This window comes from Leptopilina boulardi, unplaced genomic scaffold, assembly GCF_019393585.1.
Source record: "Leptopilina boulardi isolate dan_hultmark-lab unplaced genomic scaffold, ZJU_Lbou_2.1 LbouV2_341, whole genome shotgun sequence".
NCBI classification, from domain to species: Eukaryota; Metazoa; Arthropoda; class Insecta; order Hymenoptera; family Figitidae; genus Leptopilina; species Leptopilina boulardi.
The window spans coordinates 2,929,098-2,955,642 of record NW_026137909.1 but is presented as its reverse complement, the minus strand read 5'-3'; the positions used below and the strand labels follow the sequence as shown (position 1 = coordinate 2,955,642).

The 26,545-nt window shown below is 25.4% G+C and overlaps 2 protein-coding genes across 3 annotated transcripts in view; one reads left to right on the top strand and one right to left on the bottom strand.

The window, feature by feature from the left end:
- LOC127285799 (carnosine N-methyltransferase) overlaps window positions 1-15,090 on the top strand; it is a 39,800-nt gene extending 24,710 nt beyond the window's left edge. For both annotated transcript variants that reach the window (XM_051311982.1, XM_051311981.1), the window contains exons 4-7: window positions 7,610-7,750; window positions 7,849-8,011; window positions 8,422-8,655; window positions 14,319-15,090. In XM_051311982.1, coding sequence (XP_051167939.1) covers window positions 7,610-7,750; window positions 7,849-8,011; window positions 8,422-8,655; window positions 14,319-14,483 — 703 coding nt within the window. In that variant the 3' untranslated portion in view covers window positions 14,484-15,090. The remainder of the gene's footprint in view (window positions 1-7,609; window positions 7,751-7,848; window positions 8,012-8,421; window positions 8,656-14,318) is intronic.
- A 370-nt stretch (window positions 15,091-15,460) lies between these two features.
- Window positions 15,461-24,481, bottom strand: LOC127285801 (protein KTI12 homolog). Its single transcript, XM_051311984.1, has 5 exons — window positions 24,217-24,481; window positions 23,827-24,088; window positions 15,966-16,104; window positions 15,792-15,854; window positions 15,461-15,712 (listed from the first exon to the last, which is right to left on the bottom strand). Exons 1-5 carry the CDS (start codon window positions 24,374-24,376, stop codon window positions 15,515-15,517), a joined length of 822 nt encoding a protein of 273 aa, XP_051167941.1. The 5' UTR covers window positions 24,377-24,481; the 3' UTR covers window positions 15,461-15,514.
- Window positions 24,482-26,545: the final 2,064 nt, after the last annotated feature.

Below are 26,545 nucleotides of genomic sequence, written 5' to 3'. Positions count from 1 at the left end.
TTCTATAGAAAGGAATCTGAAAATTTAATGAATTAAAAACTTCTATTTCTAAGTCTTGTAGGACAATATCAGCTAAATTTGAAGAAATGGGAGAACCCATTGGAGTACCAAAAATTTGTTTAAAATATTTATTATCAAAAGAAAAATATGTAGAATCTAAAAGAAATTTAATACCATTTATAAATTCAATTTTTGATAATTTTGTAAATTTTTCGATCGAATTCCAACGTTTTTCAATGCTTTCAAAAACTAAAGTCGATGGTACATTTGTGAAAAGGGAAACTACATCTAAAGATATCATAATGTGATCTTCCGGGATTTTAATTTTAATAATTTCGTCTTTAAATAATTTTGAGTTTTTGACATTAGTTTTAGGAATAATGAGAGATTTTTTAAAAATATTATTTAAAATTTTGGCTATTAAATAGGTTGGAGAATTAATTAAAGAAACAACAGGACGCATCGGACAATTAGTTTTGTGGATCTTTGGAAGTCCATATAATCTGGCTAAATTTGTATTTTCGATAGAGACGTCAGCTTTTTTCACGTCATTACCCAAGTAACCTTTTAGTCTCCAATTTTCTAAAATCTTAGTGGAATTTTTCTTTAGTTCATCTTCGGGATTGAAATTTAATTTTACATAAGAGTTTGTGTCATTAAGGAGGTCATGAACTTTACTAAAATAATCTTCTCTTTTTAAAATAACTGTGACACTACCTTTGTCAGCATGAGTTACAAAAATTTGTTTGTTATTTTTTAAAAAATTGTTTGTTTCCATAATTTTATTCATAATATCTTTATCAAAATCGGAGATAATGTTGTTATTTTTAATGTAATTTTCGGAAATATCAATTATTTTATTTCTGAATTCCTCTCTGTCTTCAAAGGGGATTAAATCTATTTTGGCTTCAATATCTTTTATAAATTCAAAAATTATGTCACTTTTTTTAGAAAGAAAAGACGAGCTAAAACCTTCTCCTAACCTCAAAATGTCTATAACATTGTTACTAATGTTTTCGCCCGAAAACCTATAAAACCTATTTCCTATAAAATATTTACCAATTAAAACGGTTAAGTCTAGTTTTAATTTTTTTTTCCAAAAAGTGCTGTAACTTTTTGAAAAATAATTTTTTCGAATTTTTATTTAACAAAATAGCCATTCAAACGAATTTTTCTTTAGCAGAATTTTATTAAACATAAATTTCTCTTAGAAGAATATTAATTTGTTTACATTATTATTTGAAAGGATTTTCCATTTAACCGATTTTTCATAATACAGAATTTCTACTTAACTAAAAATTTATTTAACAGAATTTCTAATTGAACGAATGTATATTTTACAAAACGTTCATTTGTTTCAATAAACATTCGGCTGAAACATTTCGAAGCGAATTTAAAAATAAACCAATCAAAATTTAAAAAAAAATTGAAAATAAATGATGAAATCTTTTATTTTTAATTGATTAACTTTAATCCATTTCGTCCGAGAAGTCCGTTTTTCTTCCTCCTAATTTGCTCTCGCCATTTTCAAAATTCATGGACTAAAAAAAATTGTCAGTAGGTGTTTCTTATGTATTTTTTAGTCCTCTTTCAGAATCTATAAGAAAATTTAACTTTTGACTTAAAAATAAACAGTTATCATTGTTTAAACAAAAAAAAGACGGATTTTTTGGGTTTTTTTCCCCATTAAAACTATATTTTTGATTCGAAATCGCGTCAGAAAAAATTTGGAATGACAAAATATCGCGTCCGAAATGTCTGCCCTGGCATTTGGTGATGATAAGAAATTTTTATTTTCGCTAAATTTTAAATGGCGCCTCCAAAATTGCCGCCAAAATGTCTGAAATTAAATCGTTCAGTCCAACTATTAAAAAATTAGACAAATATCTGCAAAACTTGTTACTCGGGGGTTTTCGGGGTTGCTGATCCCGAATTTGATGTCAGATTTTCAAAATTTAAAATGGCGGATTCAATATGGCGGACGACTTTTTGAAAACTTAATGCAATTCGCTTGAAACTAATTACTCGGGGTTTTTTGGTGTCGCTGATTACGAATCAGAGATCAGATTTTCAAAATTAAAAATGGCGGATTCAATATGGCGGACAAATATTTAATATCACTGGAAACTACTTACTTCAGACGAATATGTTAAGTTTTTTTAAAAGTTGTCCACCATATTGGATCCGCCATTTTGAATTTTTAAAAACTGATCTCTGATTCGTAATCAGCGACCCCAAAAAACCCCGAGTAATTAGTTTCAAGCGATTATTGCATTAAGTTTTCAAAAAGTCGTCCGCCATATTGAATCCGCCATTTTGAATTTTGAAAATCTGACATCAAATTCGGGATCAGCAACCCCGAAAACCCCCGAGTAACAAGTTTTGCAGATATTTGTCTAATTTTTTAATAGTTGGACTGAACGGTTTAATTTCAGACATTTTGGCGGCAATTTTGGAGGCGCCATTTTAAATTTAGCGAAAATAAAAATTTCTTATTATCACCAAATGAAAGGGCAGACATTTTGGACGCGATATTTTGACATACCAAATTTTTTTTGACGCGATTTCGAATCAAAAATATAGTTTTAATGGGAAAAAAACCCAAAAAATCCGTCTTTTTTTTGTTTAAACAATCATAACTGTTTATCCTTAAGTCAAAAGTTAAATTTTCTTATAGATTCTGAAAGAGGACTAAAAAATACATAAGAAACACCTACTGACAATTTTTTTTAGTCCATGAATTTTGAAAATGGCGAAAGCAAATTAGGAGGAAGAAAAACGGACTTCTCGGACGAAATGGGTTAAAATTCACGCCCTAAAATTTCTTTCTGAAGTTAATTCGAAGAAATGAAAATTCCATCAATAATAAATTCTGTTACATAAATTTTTTGATTAAGTAAAAACGTTGTAGTATGAAAAATCGGTTATATGGATATTCTGTCAAACAAATGACAATTTTTCTAAAAGAAAATTCTATGCAATAAAATTCTATCTAATAAAAATTTATTTAAATGGCTACCATGTTAAATAAGAATTCGAATAAATAAAAATTCTATCATATCAAGTGAATTATCTTTTTTGCCATGTATAATTTTTAAGCTGAAAAAATTAGAAATTTATGAAAAAAAAACCATAATTATTACGTAATGCTCCCAAAAAATCCAAAGAACGATTATAACTTTTAAAAAAGTTAATGGCTCCTTATGAAGCTTGGTAATTATGTTCTTAGAGATAAATAGCATTATTTTATTGCAGAAATATACAAATTTAGAAGAAAAAAACATGTAATTATCACGGAATGGCCCCAAAAAATTCAAAAAACAGTTATAACTTTCAAAAAAATTGACGAATCATTATGAAACTTGGTAATTATTATTTTTCGCAATGAATTTCATCCTTTAAATGCGAAAAAATACAAAAAAAGAGTTACGAAATGTCCTCAAAAAAATCCAAAAAACAATTATAACTTTTAAACAAATTAATGGATCTTTATGAAACTTGGTAATTATGTTCTTTGAAATGAATGACATCCTTTAAAGACATTTTTTTTAAATGTAGGGTAGAAGATCCCAGGATTAACATAGTTTTGATTTTTGGAATTTATATTAAATCAATTTTTTATATTGCAGAATAAAAAGATTTTTTTGTTATATAAAAATTGGATAGTACAGAAAATCGATTTAATGAAAATTTTTTCATAAAATAATTCTAATAAATAAAAATTCGTCTTAACCCTTTAAGGACCAAATGTACAAAAATTTTGCCTAAAGTTTGGCAATTTTTTAAACCAACTAAATGTATTATGAAAAAATTTGCAATATACGTTTCTTATGGTCCAGGAATCGCTCTTTCAAGTGGTGCATCTAAAAAAAACTGTAAATTTAAAATTAAACAAATTACAGATAATTATTTATAAATAAACATGAATTTTCAAGGTTTTTTTTACTTAAGAATTTTTTTGGGTAATGTACCATTTTAAAATATCTTCCCGAGATACAAATATCGCGTCAAAAATGTTCAACCTTTGACATGGTGGCATAGATTTAAAAAAAATACTAAATGTCTAAATAATATTGTTAATTAAAGTTGAGATTTTAATAACAAATACGCAGCTATTGTCAAATTATTTTAAAACTCATCCGATTCACTCGAAAATCGTTACACGGGGGTTTTCGGGGTCTCTGATTACGAATCTGAAGTCGATTTTCAAAAATTCAAAATGGCGGATCCAATATGACAGACGTCAAAAGTAAAAATTCATTCGATTCACTCGAAAATCGTTACTCGGGGGTTCTCTTTTCGATTCAATCCGATGAATTTTTAATTTTTCGTCCGCCAAATTGGATCTACCATTTTGAATAATAAAATTTTTTAAAATTTGACCTCGGATTCGTAATCAACGACCCCGAAAACCCCTGAGTAACGATTTTTGAGTGAATCCGATGAATTTTTAATTTTAACGTCTGCCATATTGGATCCGCCATTTTGAATTTTTGAAAATCGACTTCAGATTCGTAATCAGAGACCCCGAAAACCCCCGTATAACGATTTTCGAGTGAATCGGATGAGTTTTAAAATAATTTGACAATAGCTGCGTATTTGTTATTAAAATCTCAACTTTAATTAACAATATTATTTATACACGGAAAAAACAAACTAACTATTTTAGCACCAAACTGCTTTATCCTTTATTAGTATGCAATTTCGTTTACCTATTTAAGTATGAAATAATGGTTTTTTAGTTTAAAGTAAGTCCATACTAAATAAGTATAATGGTTATACTCTTTTAGTAATAGTGACGTACTTTAAAAGCATAAAGTTGATGCCCGCGAAGTACGACATATAGTCTACCTAAAATAGCAAGATCTTCTTCCTTTTTGGTGTATAAATTCTTGCAACCTGCGTTTTGGCCTATATCGATATATCAATGGTTGGAAAGAGAGGGAGGCGTGGCCAAAACGCAGGTTGCAAGAATTTATACACCAAAAAGGAAGAAGCTCTTGCTATTTTAGGTAGACTATATGTCGTACTTCGCGGGCATCAACTTTATGCTTTTAAAGTACGTCACTATTACTAAAAGAGTATAACCATTATACTTATTTAGTATGGACTTACTTTAAACTAAAAAACCATTATTTCATACTTTAATAGGTAAACGAAATTGCATACTAATAAAGGATAAAGCAGTTTGGTGCTAAAATAGTTAGTTTGTTTTTTCCGTGTACATTTAGTTTTTTTTAAATCTATGCCACCATGTCAAAGATTGAACATTTTTGACGCGATATTTGTACCTCGGGAAGATATTTTAAAATTGTACATTCCCCAATAAAATTCTTAAGTAAAAAAACCTTGAAAATTCATGTTTTTTTATAAATAATTATCTGTAATTTGTTTAATTTTTAATTTACGGTTTTTTTAGATGCACCACTTGAAAGAGCGATTCCTGGACCATAAGAAACGTATATTGCGAATTTTTTCATAATGCGTTTAGTTGGTTTAAAAAATTGCCAAACTTTAGGCAAAATTTTTGTACATTTGGTCCTTAAAGGGTTAAGAAAAATTGTATCAAATAAAATTCTATGAAATAAAAATTTTAACAAATTAATTTTTGTATACTATTCATGCGTCTCAATTATAGTCACTCCAGTATTATATGTAGGGCATTCCACGGGAAAAAAACAAACTTTTTTATTTGTTAAAAATAAACTAAGTTATGATTTTTTCAAATTTAACATCATCAAAGACAGTGTATTTTTGAAACATATTTTTATCTATTGTACTAATGAATAAAAAATTATTAAATTTGTTCACTTTTTCAAAGATGGACACTCGATTTTTAATTTTTTTGCACTGCAATCTCTGATGACTGAAGAATTTTTTCCCCTATCTAAAAGTGGTGCTTTTAGTTTTTAAATTACTATTTTTAGTTTTATTAGTACAGATCACAGAATTTCAAGCAGTTCTTTTTCCATTTTATCATTCATTTGTTTTTTTTTTAATTTTCAAAAATACATAATTATTATAAATTTTTGCGTCTAGCTTCAAAATTGTAAATAGTAATTTAAAAACTAAAAACACCACTTTTGCAGATAAGGGAAAAAATTCTTCAGTCATCAGAGATTGCAGTGCAAAAAAAAAAAATTAAAAATCAAAAGTGTCCATATTTGAGGAAACTGACTTTTTAAATTTAATTTCAACTTTTTTATTGCTTCCGTTATAGGTACGTAATTTTTAAGCACATATTTGAAAAATTTTAGAAAAAGTGAACAAATTTCATATACAGCATAATTTTTTATTCATTAGTACAATTAGATAAAAAAATGTTTCAAAAATACACTGTCTTTGATGACGTTAAATTTAAAAAAAATCATAACTTCCTTCATTCTTAACAAATAAAAAAATACATGTGCGATTCCAGGTGAGATTTTGAATTTTTCGGAGTTGGTTAACCGATTGTAATGAAACTTTGGAATTTTGTTATATATAGTAAGACTAATCTTTAACGTAAATTTCAGCTTAAAATATTTGTTAGTTTACGAGATTTGCAATAATAACAAAAAATTTTAAACTGCTATATTTTCCGTTCTAATAATCGGATTGAGGTCTACTTTTTTTTAAAATGTCAAGGAAAATGAGAGGAATAAATCTCTCTCAGAACAATTTTTTATAATTTTACGACTAAAAAAATTATTAAATAATAATTGAATAAATTTCACGCGACAATCTAAAATTCAATCACTTAAACGCTAAAATGATCTTACCAGTGTTTTCCTTAATGTTCCAAAGGAATCCAATTGTAAATGCCAGTTTAACTTATTTAATTTTAATAATTTACGAGTATAAACAGTTACGATTTCTGCTAGTTGACGTGCAGACGACATTGCGCACGCAGAATTCTCACGTAGCCAATTTAGTCCACGAATCACGTCAGCTGGTTATAGGAGAATGTTGCGTGCGCAATGTCGTCTGCACGTCAACTAGCAGAAATCGCAATTGTTTATACTCGTAAATTATTAAAATTAAATAAGTTAAACTTGCATTTACTATTGGATTCCTTTGGAACATAAAAGAAAACACTGGTAAGATCATTTTAGCGTTTAAGTGATTGAATTTTAGATTGTCGCTTGAAATTTATTTAATTATTATTTAATAATTTTTTTAGTCGTAAAATAATAAAAAATTGTTTTGAAAGAGATTTATTCCTCTCATTTTCCTTGACATTTTAAAAAAAGTAGACCTCAATCCGATTATTAGAACAGAAGATATAGCAGTTTAAAATTTTTTGTTATTATTGCAAATCTCGTAAACTAACAAATATTTTAAGCTGAAATTTACGTTAAAGATTAGTCTTACTATATATAACAAAATTCCAAAGTTTCATTGCAATCGGTTAACCTACTCCGAAAAAGTCAAAATCTCACCTGGAATCGCACACATATTTTCTTATTTTTCATATTATAAATTTTGAAAAAAAATGTTTTGGGCAAAAAAAAATGTTGAATGAAAATTTCCCGTGGAATTTCCCATATGTTTAGAATATGAACAGTGAATGGAAACGAATGTGTGAATTACAGTAAAGAAAAATATCAAATGATAGGTAAATTTGCAGTACTCCTTCGGAAGTGCAAGTTTTGGTACCTGGCGCTGGTCTTGGTAGACTGGCTTTTGAAATTGCAAGGCGTGGATATACATGTCAGGGAAATGAATTTTCATTGTTCATGCTGTTTGCATCTCACTTCGTACTCAACAAGTAAAATATTCTGACATTTTTTATTAAATTTTTTTTTATTCACTTAATTCTATTATTGTTGTTATTATCAAAATTTAAGTATAATAATTTGATTTTAGATGTAGAGATGTGAATTCTTTTAAAGTACATCCTTGGGTACATCAATACATGAATAATTTAAAACCTGAACATCAAACACAAGCTGTTTTTTTCCCCGATGTTAATCCCAGTGATTTACCTGAAAATGTACAATTTTCCATGACTGCTGGAGATTTTCTTGAGGTAATAAAACCTTATTTATTTTAATTTAAAAAAAAAAATGGAAAATATTTTTTTATTTGTTATCAATATATATACATTTGTTCTTCGCTGTCCCTTTATTTTATTTATTATCTTTTTTAATTAATTTTTTTGACGTTTTCTCTTTTCGCTCTCGCAACTATTTTCACTTGAAAACAAATAATTGATTACACCCCACAATGATTTTTTAAAAAACATATTCTTGTAAAATTTTTTAAGAATGGAATAATAAAAATTCATCATATTATTCGTGTTCAGCACTAAATTGTACTTTAAAAAACAATTGTAAGCTTAAATTTGATGTGTGTTATTAAATTATTATTATTAATTTTAAATTTCATGTTTTAGCTAAAGAAATATTTTAAAGAATTTTTTATTTTCTATTTTCACAGGTATACAAAAAAGATGATAATTGGGACTGTGTAGCTACCTGTTTTTTCATAGACTGTGCAAACAACATTGTTCAATTTATTGAAACAATATATAAAATTTTAAAACCAGGTGGCGTATGGATAAATTTGGGTCCACTTCTTTATCACTTTAGTGACATGCCAATGGAGGATTCAATTGAACCCAGTTACGAAGTTGTCAAAGATGTTATACGAGGCTTAGGTTTTCAATTGGAGGTGAGAAAATTATTATAAAGAAAATAAAAAAATTTAAATAAGTATAAAATATAAAAATTATTATTATTATTTATTATAATAAAATTATTATCACTATTATTATTATTATTATTATTATTATTATTATTATTATTGTTAAGATGGTAAATAGGTGTCTCCTATTAAGTATTTCATTAACCTAATCATATCTGATAAGGTAGAAATTTAATTGACCAATAGTCAAATTTTTATGTACGAAACTCGTATAAATACACTGAGAAAAAAAATTTAGTGTTTGCAACAATATTGCTGGGTTAGGCAATTTTGGTTCTTGTAACCAAATTTTGGTTGGCTGAAACAAAGTCGTAGAATTATCTCAACCAAACATTTGGTTAGGCCAACAAAATTATTTGGTTGGACATTTTTAAATTCCAACCAAAATTCAGTTACGACAACAAAATAATTTGGTTAACACAACAAAATAGTTTGGTCTAAAAAACCAAATGATTGTTTGTTGTCCTAACCAAAATTTAATTGCGACAACCAAATAATTTGATTCGCTCTCAGCTCATAGCTTAAAAGAACAGTTAGTTTAAATATCTCACAAGGATGGGTAGTCCAGTGGTCAGAGCTCTTGATCTTCATTTTTAAAACAAAGGTTCGATCCCAGGCGGAGATGAGATTTTTCAAAGTCCACAAATATTTCAATTTGATAAATATAAATTCAATGTTAAATTGATAATAAATAAATAAAAAAGATAAAAAGAAAAGAAATAAGGTAGAATAAAATTTTTAATTTTACAAAAAAAACTGTTCGTTTGACCAACCAAACATTTTTGTTGACCTAACAAAAAAAATTTGATTGAGCTAACCAAACATTTTTGTTATGCCAACAAAAAACACTCAACCAAATTTTTTGGTTGACTCAAACAAATAGTTTGGTTGCTTAAATACCAACGAAATGTTTTTATTGGCCCAACCCAATTTTGGTTGCTCTGACTAAACATTTTTCTCAGTGTATTTTTTGTACATGGTTTCTGAAAAAAGTGGGTCGTTTCTTATTTTTACATTTTACAAAATTTTTAAACAAAATACATCATTCTTTAATACATAATTAAAAATTTTCATTAGATCTTCTTTATTTCAATTATTTAACAAATTTTTCTCTAAATTAATTATTTTTATTAATTTTAATGGATTTCTTCACAGATTCAATTATATCTTAAATTATTTTTCAATTATAAAAGTTTTATGAAATTCAACAATTGTTCACAATTTTATAAAATCAAACGAAATTACCAAAAATTTCAATTTAAAATCATTTAAAATTTTTCATCTAAAACTTTTTGAAATTTAATAATTTCAATTATAACTCTTCTGAAATTCAATTATTTTTTAATAATTTTTATAATATTCTTCAAAAATTCAATTATCTGAAAGCATTTTTCAATTAAAAAAATTTTTAAATTTAATTTTTGTCTTTAAAATTCAATTAGTGTTTAAAATTTTGTCAATAATTTTCAACAATTCAAATTTACAATAATTTCAATTAATAAATTAATTTTTTTCAATAATATTTTAATAAATTTCTTTGAAAATTTAATTATTTAAAATATTTGCGAAAATTCTGAATTCGAATAATTTTTACAATTACTTGGAATTTTTTCTTCTTTTAAAGTAACTTTAAATTATTATTTTTCAAAATTTGTTCTATTGAATTGAAATCTTGAAAATTTGTCATAGTTTAATTCTGAAGTTTAAAAAAAAAAGTTGATGGAAATGTTCCTGTGAAACATTCTTATTATAGAATTAGAAAAAATTTATTTAATTTCTAATAATTAATGTTAATAATAATGAAATATTTATTAACTAATAAAATTTATTAAAATTAAATAATATCGACTTTTTGGCTTCTTGTTGTAATGATAATAGTATAAAACGACTTCTTTCTCTTTCTAAACTCAATCCGAGGCCTGAATTAGAAAAATTGGAATTCTTTTTTTAAGGAAGTTCTCTCGCAAACAGAAATGACGAAGAGTTAATTATCAAACTTGATAAACTGATAGATAATGGTTTAAAGAAGATGTAGTTAAATTTTTAGAGGTCTAGGTGGATTTTGACAAAAGATATAAATAATTTTCTCTTTTCACATTTAACACGGGTTCTTATGGGAAATTGAATTTTTTGGTCTGAAATCTCAAATTGTGAAAAATCTGACGAAAAGATATTACTGGAACTTTATATACATAAAGTTTAATAGCCAATGTTCACTTACTTTTAATAAAATTGATCAGACCTGGCTTAGGAGACTCACAATTAATTATTTTGTCTAAAAAAACACCGTATTTTGACAATCAGAAATTACTTAGCACAACGCTTGGCAACGTTGCGTCTTGTAGGTTAGGTATAGAAAAAGCGCGAAATTTGAAAGTAATATAAGTAATATATACATATAATAGTATATTCTTCAAAGATTCATAATAATGAATAATAATTTGAATTTGCTTATCAAAAATTAAGATTTTTAAAATAATAAATTATTATTATTATTATTTAACGAAAATAAATCAAACAATAGCAGACGACACGAAACGGAACGGGGGAAATATAATCCAACGTTGTCAAGCGTTGAGCTAGTACTACGTGATACAAATGAAAACTTAAATGGGCATTGATTTGACTGAAGTTGGAGGGGGAGAACTTCCTTAACAGAAAATTTATTTCCAAATTTAATTTAAATAAATTAAAAATTTCAGTTTCTTTGAAAAATATGAATAAAATCAAGTTTTGTATATTTCACAAGACGTTTTTCGATTTGATAAAATAAAAAATTACTTGCATTTTTCAAGTAAAAAAATTAGTTTTTAAATAATTTTGATTCTATGGAAAATTAATTTTAAAATAAGTTTAAAGAATAAAAAGCGTTTATTTATTAGATGTATGCAATTCAAATTTTTATAAAACATTGAAAATGAAATTAAAAAAAAAATTAATTACTATACTGGGAAAATCTCTCTTTTAAATCTCACTTTTCTCTATAAATTTATCATCTTTTAAAAAAATTTGAAAAAAAATTTCGGTTTCTATGCTTTTAATGTTTTCAGATGTTTTTTATTCATCAAGAAAATGGGTGGTCTCAAAATTTTCACCGTGTAATTTAAAATTTTATTTAGTGTAATTTAAAACAACTTTAAAGCATTTTGATTAAGGAAAATATAAATTTAAATTTTACTCTATTTTCCCTCTTTTTTCAAAGAAAATTTCCCCTTTTCCCCTTTTTAATTAGCAAATTTTATGCTGTAAAGCCTGTTGCCGTAATTGAAAAAGAATTGAAAAATTTTCTAACTTGACTTGAACTACTTTTGTCCTAGTTAATCTACCTTAATTAAAAATTTAGGCACATATGAATATTCCCCACGTTAGAATTGTCGAAATTTTTGTTGTGACGAATTAAGAATTATCGAATTTTTACTTAGTAGAATTTTATAAAGTGAACTAGCAAAACTAAACGCGCGCAAGCGCGCCAAATTGAGTATTTAATTGTTTGTTTACAGGCCTCGGATTATACGACTTTTTTCAAAAATACGACTTTTATCGACTTATTTTAATAAAATGCGACATTTTTTTTTACATTTGAAAAAAAATGTAAATAAAATACATTTTTTTTAGTATAAAATGTAGATCATCTTCAGATCTTCTTCAATTCAATTATTTAACAAATTTTGAACTAAAATGATTCTTCACTAAATTAATTATTTTTAATAATTTTAATTAAATACATCACAAATTCAATTATATCAAAATTATTTTTCAATTCAAATTTTTATGAAATTTAACAATTGTTTATAATTTAAAAAAAATATCACAATAAAATTAAATTATTTTTTAAAAATTTCAATTCAAAATAAACTAAAATTCAATTATTACCTGAAATTTTAATTCAAAATCAATTAAAAATCCAATAATTATCAAAAATGTTCAATTTAAAATTTAATTATTTACCAAGTTTTCAATTTAAAATGAAATAAAATTCAATTATTTTCTAAAATTTCTATTCAAAATTAATTATCCAAATTTTCAATCAAAAATGAACTTAAATTAAATTATTATCTAAAATTTCAATTAAAATTCAATTATTTCCCAAAATTTTCAATTCAAAATGAACTGAAATTCAATTATTTTCCAAATTTAAAATCAAATAAAATTTCATTATTCTCAAAAATTTGAATTCAAAATTAATTGAATTTTCAATAATTAAAATTTAAAAGCATCTAAAATTTAATTATTTTTTAAATTTTCCATCGAAATTTTTTTTTTGAAATTTAATAATTTCAATTATAACTCTAAGGAAATTCAATTATTTTTAACTATTTTAATAATATTCTTTGAAAATTCAACTATCTGAAACCATTTTTCAATTAAAAATGATTTTCAAATTATTGTATTTTGTCCGCATTTTCCAATAAATTTTTAGTGAAATCATCTAAAATTTTGATTACAAAACACTTAAAGTTTCAATTAATTTCAAAAATCTCAATTTTAAATCTTTGAAAATTCAATTAAATTTAAAAAATGTTTTCCAAAAATTGTTTGATGAATTATTTTTAGTTCTGTAAAATTTAATAATTGTTTGAAAATTAACAATATCTTTTGAAATTTAATTATTTCTAAAAATTTCAACTTTAACCCTTCGAAAAGGATTATTATTAAAAAAAAAATTTTTATTTAAAGATCTGTAAAATATTTTTGTTGAAATAAAAAACAAATCCACTTTTTTTGGAATATAAATCGACTAAAACGACTTTTTGTGTCTTTAAGTTGATTCGAGGCCTGTGTTTTTATAATTAATATTTAATAAGTATTCGTTGGCCCCTGGTACCTTAAAAATAAATTTTTAAAAATAAATTTTTTTCAAATTACTATCTTGTACGAAATTTCCTGGCGCATCTTTTTTCTCATCATAATTTTTTTGTATTTGTATACAATTTTTGAATGAATATACAACTTTGAAAAAAATGTCGTTGGTAAACGTTGTGTACTTCAGCTTCGTGAATTAAATTTTCGAATTTGGAATTTTAAAGAAACTTATTTCGAAATTTGGAAACACAATTATACAACTTTGGCAAAAATGGGAAAAAGAATTGTCAAAATTTGACACGTCATAAGATTACTATTCAAAAAAACACGTGAAATCAAAAAAGGCCAACTTCAAGTTAGGACAGAAGGACAGACCAAGCATTTTATTATTATAATTTTATAATGAGCCAAATTTTCATATTGAAGAATTTCTATTTAACTAAATTATTTATTATTGAAATAATAATTGTGTTAAATATAAATACAATTAATTAAAATATTGTCAAGTGAATATTTGGATAAATTGAAATTAAATTAAAAAAAAATTAAAATTAAATAAAAGAACAATGCTGTTAATGAAAAACTAATTTTTTATGAAAATTTTGCTATTAGAGATCGAATTCATTTCAAATCAGGCAGGCTAAACATTGTCAGAGCTGAAAATTAATGTTTTCTCCAAAATGTTGTTTTTCAAAGCTTTTTACACGACACGTATTTTTTTTGACTGAAAAAATTTTTTTTTTACAAAGTTATAATAAATTTAGATTTCTAAGTCGTCAAGAAGCAGTGTTTTAATCACTAATTTTACTTATATTTATTAATTGCAGAAAGAAGAAACACATGTGAAATCAAGATACGCCCAAAATTCCAATAGTATGCTTCAATATGAATATAAAAGCGTTTATTTTGTATGTCGAAAACCAAAAAGACATCTTAAAACTGGCGTCAATGGTTTAAATGATAGTAATGGAATTCACGAACAAGAAAACTGATAACTTTTTATACCTTAGTACATTCGTCTATTAGAAAAAAATCAAAAGTCTGTTCTATTGAGTTTGAAAAAAAACATTTGTCTTTCATTTTATTATTTCAACTTTTGTTTTTTTACGAGTTCATTTATAGTTTTCATTTTATTTCGTGTATTACTATTTTTCAGTTGTTTTAAAAAAACAAATGTAATGTAGACCTACTAATGAGTACTCGTATTTTGAATTTCCTGCTCTTCACACACACACACAACTTTTGTACTTTGAACAATGGTTAAAGAAACTCACTTTTTTTTATTATTATTATTTACAGAGAGTTTTGCGACTTTCTTATTAAATATAAAATTTTGTGATTTAATATAATGAATTTACTCAGCTGACTAATTGAGTTTCTTAATTAAGACCATTGTCTCGTTGATAATAATTTATAAGTGTCTTCTACGAAAAACCAGAGGGACGTAAAGTTAATGTAAACTGTATGAAACATTCACATTGATATTGATCAAATCAGCATAAATGATAGTCAATTTTTTTGATACTATTAAATAAACACTAAAATTTGTATATAAAATGTTTAAATTTGAAATGAAAATAAAAAAAAAATTATTAACAATCAATCAGAAAATAAAGTTAATAAATTGAATTATTCATTACTGAAAAAAATTTTCTCATTCTATATCCTTTAACCTTCCAAGCATATACTAGTTTTAGGCGCAAGAATTAATTTTTCTGCTAATTTTTTTTTTTTTCAAAAAATCGTTATTTCTGTGGAGATGCTAAATGACAATTCACTTAGCACCTGCACTATAATTAAAATATAATAAATTTAAAAAAAAAAACCAATACACCATTATTTCGGGCTCTTTTCCGGCTTTGAAAATCAATAATTACTTTAATTTGCTAATTGAACGAAACATTTTTTTGTTCGTTTAATAGGTGTTTTTTGAGTTTTTTTTTTTTTTTTTGCAGAAGACAAAAAAAACTATATGAATAAACAATTTTATTATATCACAAATAAATATACATATATACATATATTATAAACTACTATTTAGATACTGTATAAAAAGAAGGGCTATTTGATCTGGAGCAATCTGTTGCATTTTTGTATATGTTAAAAATTGTCGTCTTAATTTACTAAGTTGAGCAGCGTTACCAGAATTTTTAAGAGTGTGACCATATTTTTGAATTTTAATATCATTTTCAATTCCAATTTGCTTAGCTGCTAATATTTCCTAAAACATTTATAATAACATAATTTTAATTTTAATAACTTATTATTCATAAGCAGCTGTATAATTTCCAGTTACTTACATTTACAATTTCTTGTGTTATTTTATCCATATCGTACAAATAATTTGTTGATGATAAAAGAGGCTGAAAAAATAACAAAATTTGTACATTTTTTAATGCATGAAGAAACATTATTTTAATTTTATGTATTATTATTATTATTATTATTCTTAACAATGAAATTTATTAGCTTACACATTGTGTACTCATATTTGGCTTTGGCGCTTTAACATGAAATAGCGCAGAATAAATATTTTCAAATTGTAATTCATCCTCTGGCAAAACTGCAAACAATGGTGCATCCCAACGATTTTTGCTATCTGGTGCCTCATACCTAATTTTTTTAAAAATATACTTAAATACATTTTTACATTTAAATCAGATACCGCTATGAAAATTTAATTGGTTTAGCTTATGCGCAACGAAAGTAAAAATCTCAATTTATTTTCTTATTTTATTTTTTTTTGTTTGAAAAAACTTTTTTACAAATTAATGTTAAAGTTTAAAAAATTTTCTTCCTGCTTAAAAACAGCGTAACTTTTTAGAGAAGGCGATTATTACGTCAACAATGAAGGAAAATTTTAACGTATTAATCCAGAAACATGGCTATGTGATATGCGGCTGCACGCGTTTCTTTAAAACTTCAATATTTTTTAAACTATTTAATAAATCGTTTTGTAAATTTACAAAAAACTTTATTACACATTGATAAACAAATGTCTCACTGGAAGTTCTTGAAACTCGGAACTTCCCCGCAGACTTTATGTCGGCAAAGGTAAGAAAACATGATTATCAATATGTCCTTAAATAACAATTAAAAATTATTTAACAAATGATGATTTCGAACATTCTTATTATGTTATCCTTTTCTCTATACTTCAATGTGTTAGGATATCAATTCTAAAGTTATTTTATTAATAATTGTCGAAGATATGACAATTTATGTTTTAAAATTGAATGAAATTTAAGAATTAAAATTTGTCAGTTTGTTGTTATTATTAACTAAAATATTCGCTCTACAAAAAAATTTCAAAAAAAAAAGATGCGCTTTAATATTTTATACAAGGTAGTACTTTTTAAAAATAAAAATTTTGAAATTTTTTTTTTCCTATTTTTATGACTACAACTGCTATGAAATTGTCCCTTCCGAGCGAAGAGCGAGTTCTTCTTCCGAGCAGCTCAATTGTTATAATTGAAAACCACCTAATTTTTTTGTATTTGAGATCCAAAAGCAATCACCAGTTCAGTAGTTATTATAAACTAATTATTTTTAATTGTTTAATCAATTTTTATAAAGAATTTGAATGATTTCAGTTTCTAATTATACGAAATTGATTACATATTAAGTGAAATGTGCTATTGGATAAAATATAATATAACATTGGATAAAAAATCATTAAGGTCAGGTCCAAGTGAGGCAGCGCCATCTACATTGAAACTAAAATTTTGGAAAATTTTCAACAGCCTTTTCTTGAAAACAAGAAGGTAAAATGCTTTTTTCTTTATGGATAATTGATTATTGGCAAGATATACACCAGCTAAAACTTTTTTTGAGTTAAAATAATGAAAAAAATTTCATGTCGATAAATTAAATATGAGCACTTTTTTCACAAAAACTGTAACAGTACTTTCTCAGAAATTACAATCAAAAATGCAATTTCCATTTGGAAAATTAATAAACGCTAAAAAATACACGACCTAAGATTTACCAATCACGAAAATAACAAAAAAAAGTATTTTAACATAACAAATTTTACTCATTATGACAGCCGTTTGGCAGGTTATATATGTCACCAGACGTTTCGCAGTTTTGCCGAAAGGAGGAGATTGGCGCTGTTGCTAACCACCTGAAATACATAATCTACCAAAGGGCTGTCACAATCAGTAAAGCAGTATCAATATGTTAAATATTTAATAAAATTTTTTTTTCTTATTTTCGTGATTGGTAAATCTTAGGTCGTGTATTTTTTAGCGTTTATTAATTTTCCAAATGGAAATTGCATTTTTTATTGTAATTTCTGAGAAAGTACTGTTACAGTTTTTTTGAAAAAAGTGCTTATATTTAATTTATTGACATGAAATTTTTTTTATTATTTTAACTCAAAAAAAATTTTAGCTGGTCTATATCTTCCCAATAATCAGTTATCCATAAAGGAAAAAGCATTTTACCATCTTGTTTTCAAGAAAAGGCTGTTGAAAATTTTCCAAAATTTTAGTATCAATGTAGATGGCGCTGCCTCACTTGGACCTGGCCTTAATTAACAAATACACAGTACCGCTGTTTTTACATGTTTTAAATTCAGGTTTTTAAGTTTCTTTAAATATAATGTATTTTTATAATATTTAACAAAATCAATAATTAGTTAAATAATTTTTATATTTTTAATAAAAATTTTTTATCGTCTTTTTTTCAAAATTTTTTTTTTAATTGAAAAAATTTTTAAATTGGAAAATTTAAGGTGGTATATAATAAAATTGTCTTCCTTACATCAAGACGAATCGACTGATATGTAGTGCGATTCTAGGTGAGATTTTGACTTTTTCGGAGTAGGTTACCCGATTTCAATGAAACTTTGGAATTTTGTTATATATAGTAAGACTAATCTTTAACGTAAATTTCAGCTTAAAATATTTGTTAGTTTACGAGATTTGCAATAATAACACAAAATTTTAAACAGCTATATCTTCCGTTCTAATAATCGGATTGAGGTCTACTTTTTTTAAAATGTCAAGGAAAATTCACTCAAAAGTATGAAATTCTAATTTTATGTGTTTAGAGTTCAATATTAGAAATGGGGGTGGTTTTTGAGTAAGAGGTTAGGAGCACAAAATTTGAGAATACGAAATTTAAGTAAATGTTATGTTGGTTTACACGATTATTTACACAAAAGAATGAAATTCTATTTTGAGAATCAAATTTTTATGAGTTTAGAGTTGAATTTTAGAAAGAGGGTGTTATGTACCTTGACAATTTTTTTTACTCAAATGGATCAAAATCTAAATTTTATTGTAACGTTTTTTTTAGGGTTTTTTGATTCCTGTTATTTTACTACGTCTTGCTAGCACCTCATTCTTAAAAGTAAAAAAAAAATTATTTCTTGATGAGCACAAAATTTTTTAATTAGGCACAAAATTAGCACATAATTCTAGCATATTTTATTTTTTGATTAATACTTGTGGAGGTGCTAGCTGGACGGACGTAAATTCGGATAAGTGAAACTTCGGTCAAATAAAGTATCGGTGAAATAGAAATTCTCTGTCTTAAAAATTTAGCTAAGAAGAATTTCTGTTAAATGACAATACTATTAAATAAAAACTAGATTGAACATGAATTTCTTGAATAAAACTTTTGTTAAATAAGAATTTTGTTGTATAAAAATTCTTTTAGTTGGAAATTTTGTCAATAAAAATACTTTTTAAGTGAATATTCGGATAAATAGAAATTCGACAAAAGAACAATTCTGATAAATAAAAATTCTTTTTTATGAAAATTTTTCTAGATATCAATTTTATTAAATGGAAATTGTTTTATTTGAAAATTCGATATATTAGAAAATCTGCTTTATCAAAGTTCAGTTAAATAGAAATTCTACAAAATCAGAATTTTGTTTAATAGAAATTTTTAATTATTAAAATTGGGCTCATTATAAAATCTCTTTTGCTTCCTCGTGGAGGAAGCTTTGTAGTCCTTTCGTTTATAAAAATGTTCAAAGTGTCGGAAACAAATTTTTTTCTATATAGAAACATGTTATATGAGATCCTGATCAATTGTCCGGATGTATGTATGTGTGTGTGGATCCCTTTTTTGTTTAGAAGATAACTTTAACAGGTTCTAATGGATTTAGATAAAATTTGGTAGGCTCATTTATCATATTAATATCTCAAATCTGACCAAAGGATTTTTAAAATTACCCAAGAAAAAAAATTTTATCGTCTTTTTTCCAAAAAAAAAATTCATTTCGGCAATAAAATTTTGTGATTTTTAAAATTGAAGTTTATATATGAAATAATTGTATTCCTTGCATGAAAATGAATCGATTGGTATATGGGGCATTCTATTTTAAAATTATACCCCTAGTAAACAATTGACAATATAAGACATTTTTTAAATAATTATTTCTCCCATTTAATTAAATCAAATTACTTTTGCAATGAGTGGTTTCGAAAGAAAAATTTCTAAACTTTACAATTGTAAAAAAATTTTTTCAAAAAAACATTTAAATAGTATAAAAAATTTAGTTTGAAGGTTAAACTTGTAAATATCTCAAAACACGTTGTTTCCGATTTTGACAAAATCTATGTCAAAAGAAAGCTTAAATATTCTATTTTTTATTTCCGTAAAGTTTATAATGGACATTTTCGAGAATTTCCAGAAATTAATTAAAATTCTCAGACGTTTCGGAGGTTAAAAAGGATTGAAATTTGTATGAATGGAGAACCATTTCTTTAAGAGCGGATTTTGTTTTTTAAATTTAATTTCCATTAACCTTACATTATTACATCACTTGACATTAGAGAAAAAAAATATTGTAAACAATAAATATATTGATCTTTAGCTATTTGCAATTAAAAATTTTTCAAATTTAAAAAAATTATTAAGATTAAAATTGAAGTTTTAAAATTTATTTATTTAAAAATTTCGTAAAAACAAATGCCGCTGTATTTGAACAGAGGTTCTCTATTCATGCAAATTTCAACCCTTTTTAACCTTTGAAACGTCTGAGAATTTTAATTAATTTCTCGAAATCCTCGAAAATGTCCATTATAAACTTTACGGAAATAAAAAATAGAATATTTAAGCTTTCTTTTGACATAGATTTTGTCAAAATCGGAGACAACGTGTTTTGTGATATTTACAAGTTTAACCTTCAAACTAAATTTTTTATACTATTTAAATGTTTTTTTGAAAAAATTTTTTTTACAATAATAAAGTTTAGAAATTTCTCTTTCGAAACCACTCATTGCAAAAGTAATTTGATTTAATTAAATGGGAGAAATAATTATTTAAAAAATGTCTTATATTGTCAATTGTTTACTAGGGGTATAATTTTAAAATAGAATGCCCCATATATAAGGGTCAAACCATTATATTTCAACTAAAGTGGTCGCTGACTAATTTTTAAAAATTATAATACTTTGCAGGAATGATTTTGAAGTTATCAAGATCACGAAATGAAAAGAATTTTATTAAAAATTTAAATATTTATTGTAAAATATGAATTTAAAGTATATGAGGTGCTAAAAACTGTCAATTTTTTAGCCATTAGAAAATATGCAAAAAAACATAGAATTTACCATAAAAATAAAAAAAAATTATTGGAATTTACTAAGAATGAATAAATTTATCATTATCAATTGATATAATTATTTAAAGATGTGAAGTAATATATAAAATATGATTTCCAAGTGCACCTGTCAAATAACCTAATTTTGCGATTTTTATTCATTAATTATAAAAAATAGAAAACATTAAATTAAATAAAAACTTACCAAATATGAAGTTCTTGCCATAAACTTTTAGAATTTCTTTGCACTTTTCTTCTTTTCTATTCATAAGTATGAAAAATTTTAAAAATAAAATAGCTATTTTGTCTATTTTCACTATTTTTGAAAGTCAATAACTTTCTTGGAGAAAAGTGAAAAAATATGGGGTTTCGAAAATTATTTAAATACACACTACATATACATTCACTGAAAATTTCGCATTGGTCCCGAAGCTATTTTCGAAGATAAAGTAAATTAAAAATTTCGTATTTTTTAGGCTATATTGACATGGGTTTTAAAGGTATTAAATCAATGTGAAGTTTGTCGTCACCAGTGAACCACCTTCACATTGATTTAAAATCCATGTCCATATAGCCTAAAAAATACGAAATTTTTAATTTACTTTATCTTCGAAAATAGCTTCGGGACCAATGCGAAATTTTCAGTGAATGTATATGTAGTGTGTATTTAAATAATTTTCGAAACCCCATATTTTTTCATTTTTCTCCAAGAAAGTTATTGACTTTCAAAAATAGTGAAAATAGACAAAGTAGCTATTTTATTTTTAAAATTTTTCATACTTATGAATAGAAAAGAAGAAAAGTGCAAAGAAATTCTAAAAGTTTATGGCAAGAACTTCATATTTGGTAAGTTTTTATTTAATTTAATGTTTTCTATTTTTTATAATTAATGAATAAAAATCGCAAAATTAGGTTATTTGACAGGTGCACTTGGAAATCATATTTTATATATTACTTCACATCTTTAAATAATTATATCAATTGATAATGATAAATTTATTCATTCTTAGTAAATTCCAATAATTTTTTTTTATTTTTATGGTAAATTCTATGTTTTTTTGCATATTTTCTAATGGCTAAAAAATTGACAGTTTTTAGCACCTCATATACTTTAAATTCATATTTTACAATAAATATTTAAATTTTTAATAAAATTCTTTTCATTTCGTGATCTTGATAACTTCAAAATCATTCCTGCAAAGTATTATAATTTTTAAAAATTAGTCAGCGACCACTTTAGTTGAAATATAATGGTTTGACCCATAAAGTATACATTTGAGGTAAATTTAATAAATTAATGAAAGTTAAAAAAAAAAATTCCCATTTTAGCTGAAAAATTTTGTATTTATTTAAATTTAAGTTTAAATATAAAATAATTGTGTTCCTTGCATTGAAAGAAACCGATATAATTGTAAATAATTATAAATTATATATTATTTTCCATTAATATTTAAAAATTTCAGCTAAATTGTGAATTTTTGATTTTTTAACTTCCATTAATTCTTTAAATTTAACTCAAATCTATAGGTACTCAAATGTTTATATTATTATATTATTTTTGCATGTTTATTTCATTGATAATGCTTTCTCCACGAGGAAGCAAATTTTTTTGCTGATCGTAAAGAGGAAGCAAAATGTTCATGTAATGAACATCTGAATTTACAACTTGTTTAAAATTTTACTAAATGTAAATTCGATAATTTTGCTTCCTCGTGGAGGAAGCTATGTAGTCCTTTCGTTTATAAACTTTTTAAAAATGGTGAAAACAAATTTTCCTGTATATAGAAACATGTTATATGAGATCCTGATCAATTGTCCGGATGTATGTATGTGTGTGTGTGTATGTGTGTGTGTGTATGTGTGTGTGTGTATGTATGTGTGTGTGGATCGTTTTTATGAACACGATATCTTTAACAGGTTTTAATGGATTTGGATAAAATTTGGTAGGCTTATTTAACACATTAATCTCTCAAAAATGACGAGAGGATTTTTAAAAATACCCCAAAAAAAAAATTTTATCGTCTTTTTTCCAAAAAATTTTTTTTAATTGAAAAAATGTTTAAATCGAAAAATTTAAGGTAATATATAATATAATCGTCTTCTTTATGTCAAGATGAATCGATTGATATATATAAAGTATAGATTTGATTGAAATTTAAAGAATTAAAGAAAGTTAAAAAATCAAAAATTCTCATTTTAGCTAAAAAATGATGTGTTTATTTAAATTCATGTTTATATATGAAATAATTTTATTCCCTACATTGAAACGAATTGGTTGGTATATATAAAGTATAGATTTGATTTAAAATTTGAGAATTAATAAAAATTGAAAAATCGAAAATTCATATTTTAGCTAAAAAATTTTGTGTTTTTTTTAAATTCAAGTTGATGAATAAAATAATTGTATTCCTTGCATTAAAATGAATCGATTCGTATATATAAAGTTTATGTTACACTCAAAATTAATTAAAATTTTCTTTATTTTTCAAAAAATTTAATTAATTTAAAACATTTTTAATTCGAAAGTTTTTAAATCAATCAATTGAATTGGACAAATTCATTGCTTCCTTCACGAGGAAGCGAATTTTTTGCTTCACACAATGAGGAAGCATAATGTTTATGAAATAAACATAAAGGACCCCTACTTGTTTAATTTGACACTACAAAAATTCCATCAAGTCTAATGAAGGGAATATTCATACGTCCCTGATTTTCTTTTTTTTAAAAAAAACAAGAGAAATGAAAAATATCCATATATATTTTAAAAATACCTCATAACAAGGGCATCAAAAATTTCTCTCGTATATTGTTCTGATTCTGATCGTTTTTCATTCCACAGCCAAGCATGTTCAACAGGTAAATCACATTGAACGGTACATTGAGGTGTTTTATATAATTTACAGAGACAATAAATTTCATATCGACATCCTTTGATATAATTACTACCGTCAATTATCAAAACATCTTTGCTATTTAAACAACGTTGAACATCTGATTTTATGTCTGCTCGAACGCCTTTTTCATTTTTTGATTCTAAAATTAATAAATAATGACAAAACTCTGAAAATTTCTTGAAAAAAAAAAAAATGAATTTGTTGGTGTGCGATAGTTTATATTATAACATAGAAAAATATTAATAAAGAAAAAATTTTGAAACTAACCTGCAAAGTATGTGTTTTTATTATAACCAACTTTTTGCATTGCTTCTTCTTCGCTAATTACAGTTACTGTCAATTGTTTAGTCTCAAAGAATTGTTTTAGTTCTAACGTTCTTTTTGTTTTTCCACTACATGGAAGACCGGTTATAACAATTAAAGGCATTTTTTTTTATTTCTCCACAATTTAGTTGATTTTTTGGTTACAAATAAATATATATATATATAACTCACAAGTGACATGTGAGCCACTGTGTTTACATATACAGCACGGTTGTGCACGGAAGTCTAAAATAAACTAGACCAGAGATGGATAAAGTAGAACGCCCCAAATGTTGTGTATTCTTTGAAATGTGACACTTTACCTATTTCCCACCTCTGTTCTCGATTCTTCTTTCGAGAATCAATATTCGATTCTTCTTTAAAGCCCAACGCACAATTTAACAAGGAACGCGTAAGTATATATCTATCCTTTTCTGTTTCATATATGACAAAGGTTCGAAAAACTATTATGCTTATCATTATTGGTTTTGAAATCGAAAAGTAACGTTCAAAATAACCTAGAGTAGCTTATAATTTTCACAAGTTAACCTACGGAAGTGAGAATCTCCGATTTTAATGAAACTTGGTATGAATGTAGTACTCGGAAAAATAAGAGACCCGTATTTTTTTTATATCTGCCATGATCCACTTTAAAGGGTAGAAATCACCCCTTGAAGTTATAGGGGTGTAATGTCATAATTAGAGCTTGTGGTCAAACTATAGACCTTTTCATGCTGATCATTCTGTCCTCTTCCAACTCATTCGTCATTGTATGCGCTAGATAAGGACAGAACGATCAGCATGAAAAGGTCTATTACTAGTAGCTAAACAGTGAATACCGCAATGAAAACATTAGAAATACAGTTCATTTTCCATAGAAAAATATTTAATAAATTCAATTGTTTAAACAATTACTTGAGATCAACAAAAATCTTGAAATCTAATAACGCCATTCGATTCTTATCTTTTTGTCGAAGCGAAGTTCTTATTAGTTATAAAATTGTTTATTTAATTTTTTTATGTAAAATGAAATTTAAAAAAAATTTTGCAAGGCACAGTTTCGTCGTAATTTTTTCCATAGAATCGAATGGCGTCATTAGATTTCAAGATTTTTGTTGATCTCAATTGTTTAAACAATTGAATTTATTAAATATTTTTCTATGGAAAATTAACTGTATTTCTAATGTTTTCATTGCGGTATTCACTGTTTAGCTACTAGTAATAGTTTGACCACAAGCTCTAATAATGACATTACACCCCTATAACTTCAAGGGGTGATTTCTACCCTTTAAAGTGGATCATGGCAGATATAAAAAAATACGGGTCTCTTATTTTTTCGAGTACTACATTCATACCAAGTTTCATTAAAATCGGAAATTCTCACTTCCGTAGGTTTACTTGTCAATAGTTTTTGGATTTCTTTTCTTTTTTTAAATAATCTATATTAAATTTGTAAAAGATCTGAGGAGCTCGATTTTCGATTTGTAATAATTATTTATATTGTTACAAACAAATGAAACAAGTTGACGTGGGAGTCTTTTAAGGGGCGATTTCACTTTCCCATATTTAGACTGAACATTTGTTAATTTTATCAGTTAAATTGTACATTTTAATACTGTACATTGGGAATATTAATTTTTAACTCTATATTTTGAAATTGAACGAACTAAAATGCATACAAAAAATTAAATGAAAAATTGTTAAATTCTGCATCATTAAATTGGTTATAGTCAAACTGTAAACATGATAAAATAATTAAAAAGTAATAACTTTAAACTCTACACGAACAAATTCTACACATTTTTATTAGTTTTTAATTTTTTTATTGTACACACGTTTCGATTCTACAGTAACGAAAATCAGTAAAAAAAAATTTAATAAAAAAATTGCACATTTCTACACCGTTATACACACGGAAAAAAGAGGTTTGGTAAATATAAGTAAACTGAGTTCGGTTGACTGTAGAGCAGTTGTTGAAACCAAATGAATAGTTGTCTTAACCTAAGTGGTTCGGTTGTTAGAACTAAACTCGAATGGTTGTTTCAGTTCGGTTATTTTAACCGAAGTTTGGTTATAACAAACAAACACTTTCCAACAAAACGATTTATGTCATCCCCACTACTTTAAAAGTGGGACTTAGAAAATTTTTATGGTACTCCTTAACTTGAAATCGGACCGTCACCATCTGGAAGCAATTCAGACTTTATCCTTAGCACGCCGGGGATCGCCTGACCGGCCGATGTTTGATTTTTAAGACATTTTTTTTGCAAGGGTTTTATAAATCAATGCTTTT

Excerpts from the sequence above, each read along its gene's own strand:
- LOC127285801 (XM_051311984.1), bottom strand. The coding sequence starts at position 24,376 with ATGCCTTTAATTGTTATAACCGGTCTTCCATGTAGTGGAAAAACAAAA. Across the intron at positions 16,105-23,826 it reads TTTGATGCCCTTGTTATGAG|GTATGAGGCACCAGATAGCA; the intron begins GTATTTTTAAAA and ends TAAAAAAATTAG. Across the intron at positions 15,855-15,965 it reads CAAATATGAGTACACAATGT|CCTCTTTTATCATCAACAAA; the intron begins GTAAGCTAATAA and ends TTATTTTTTCAG.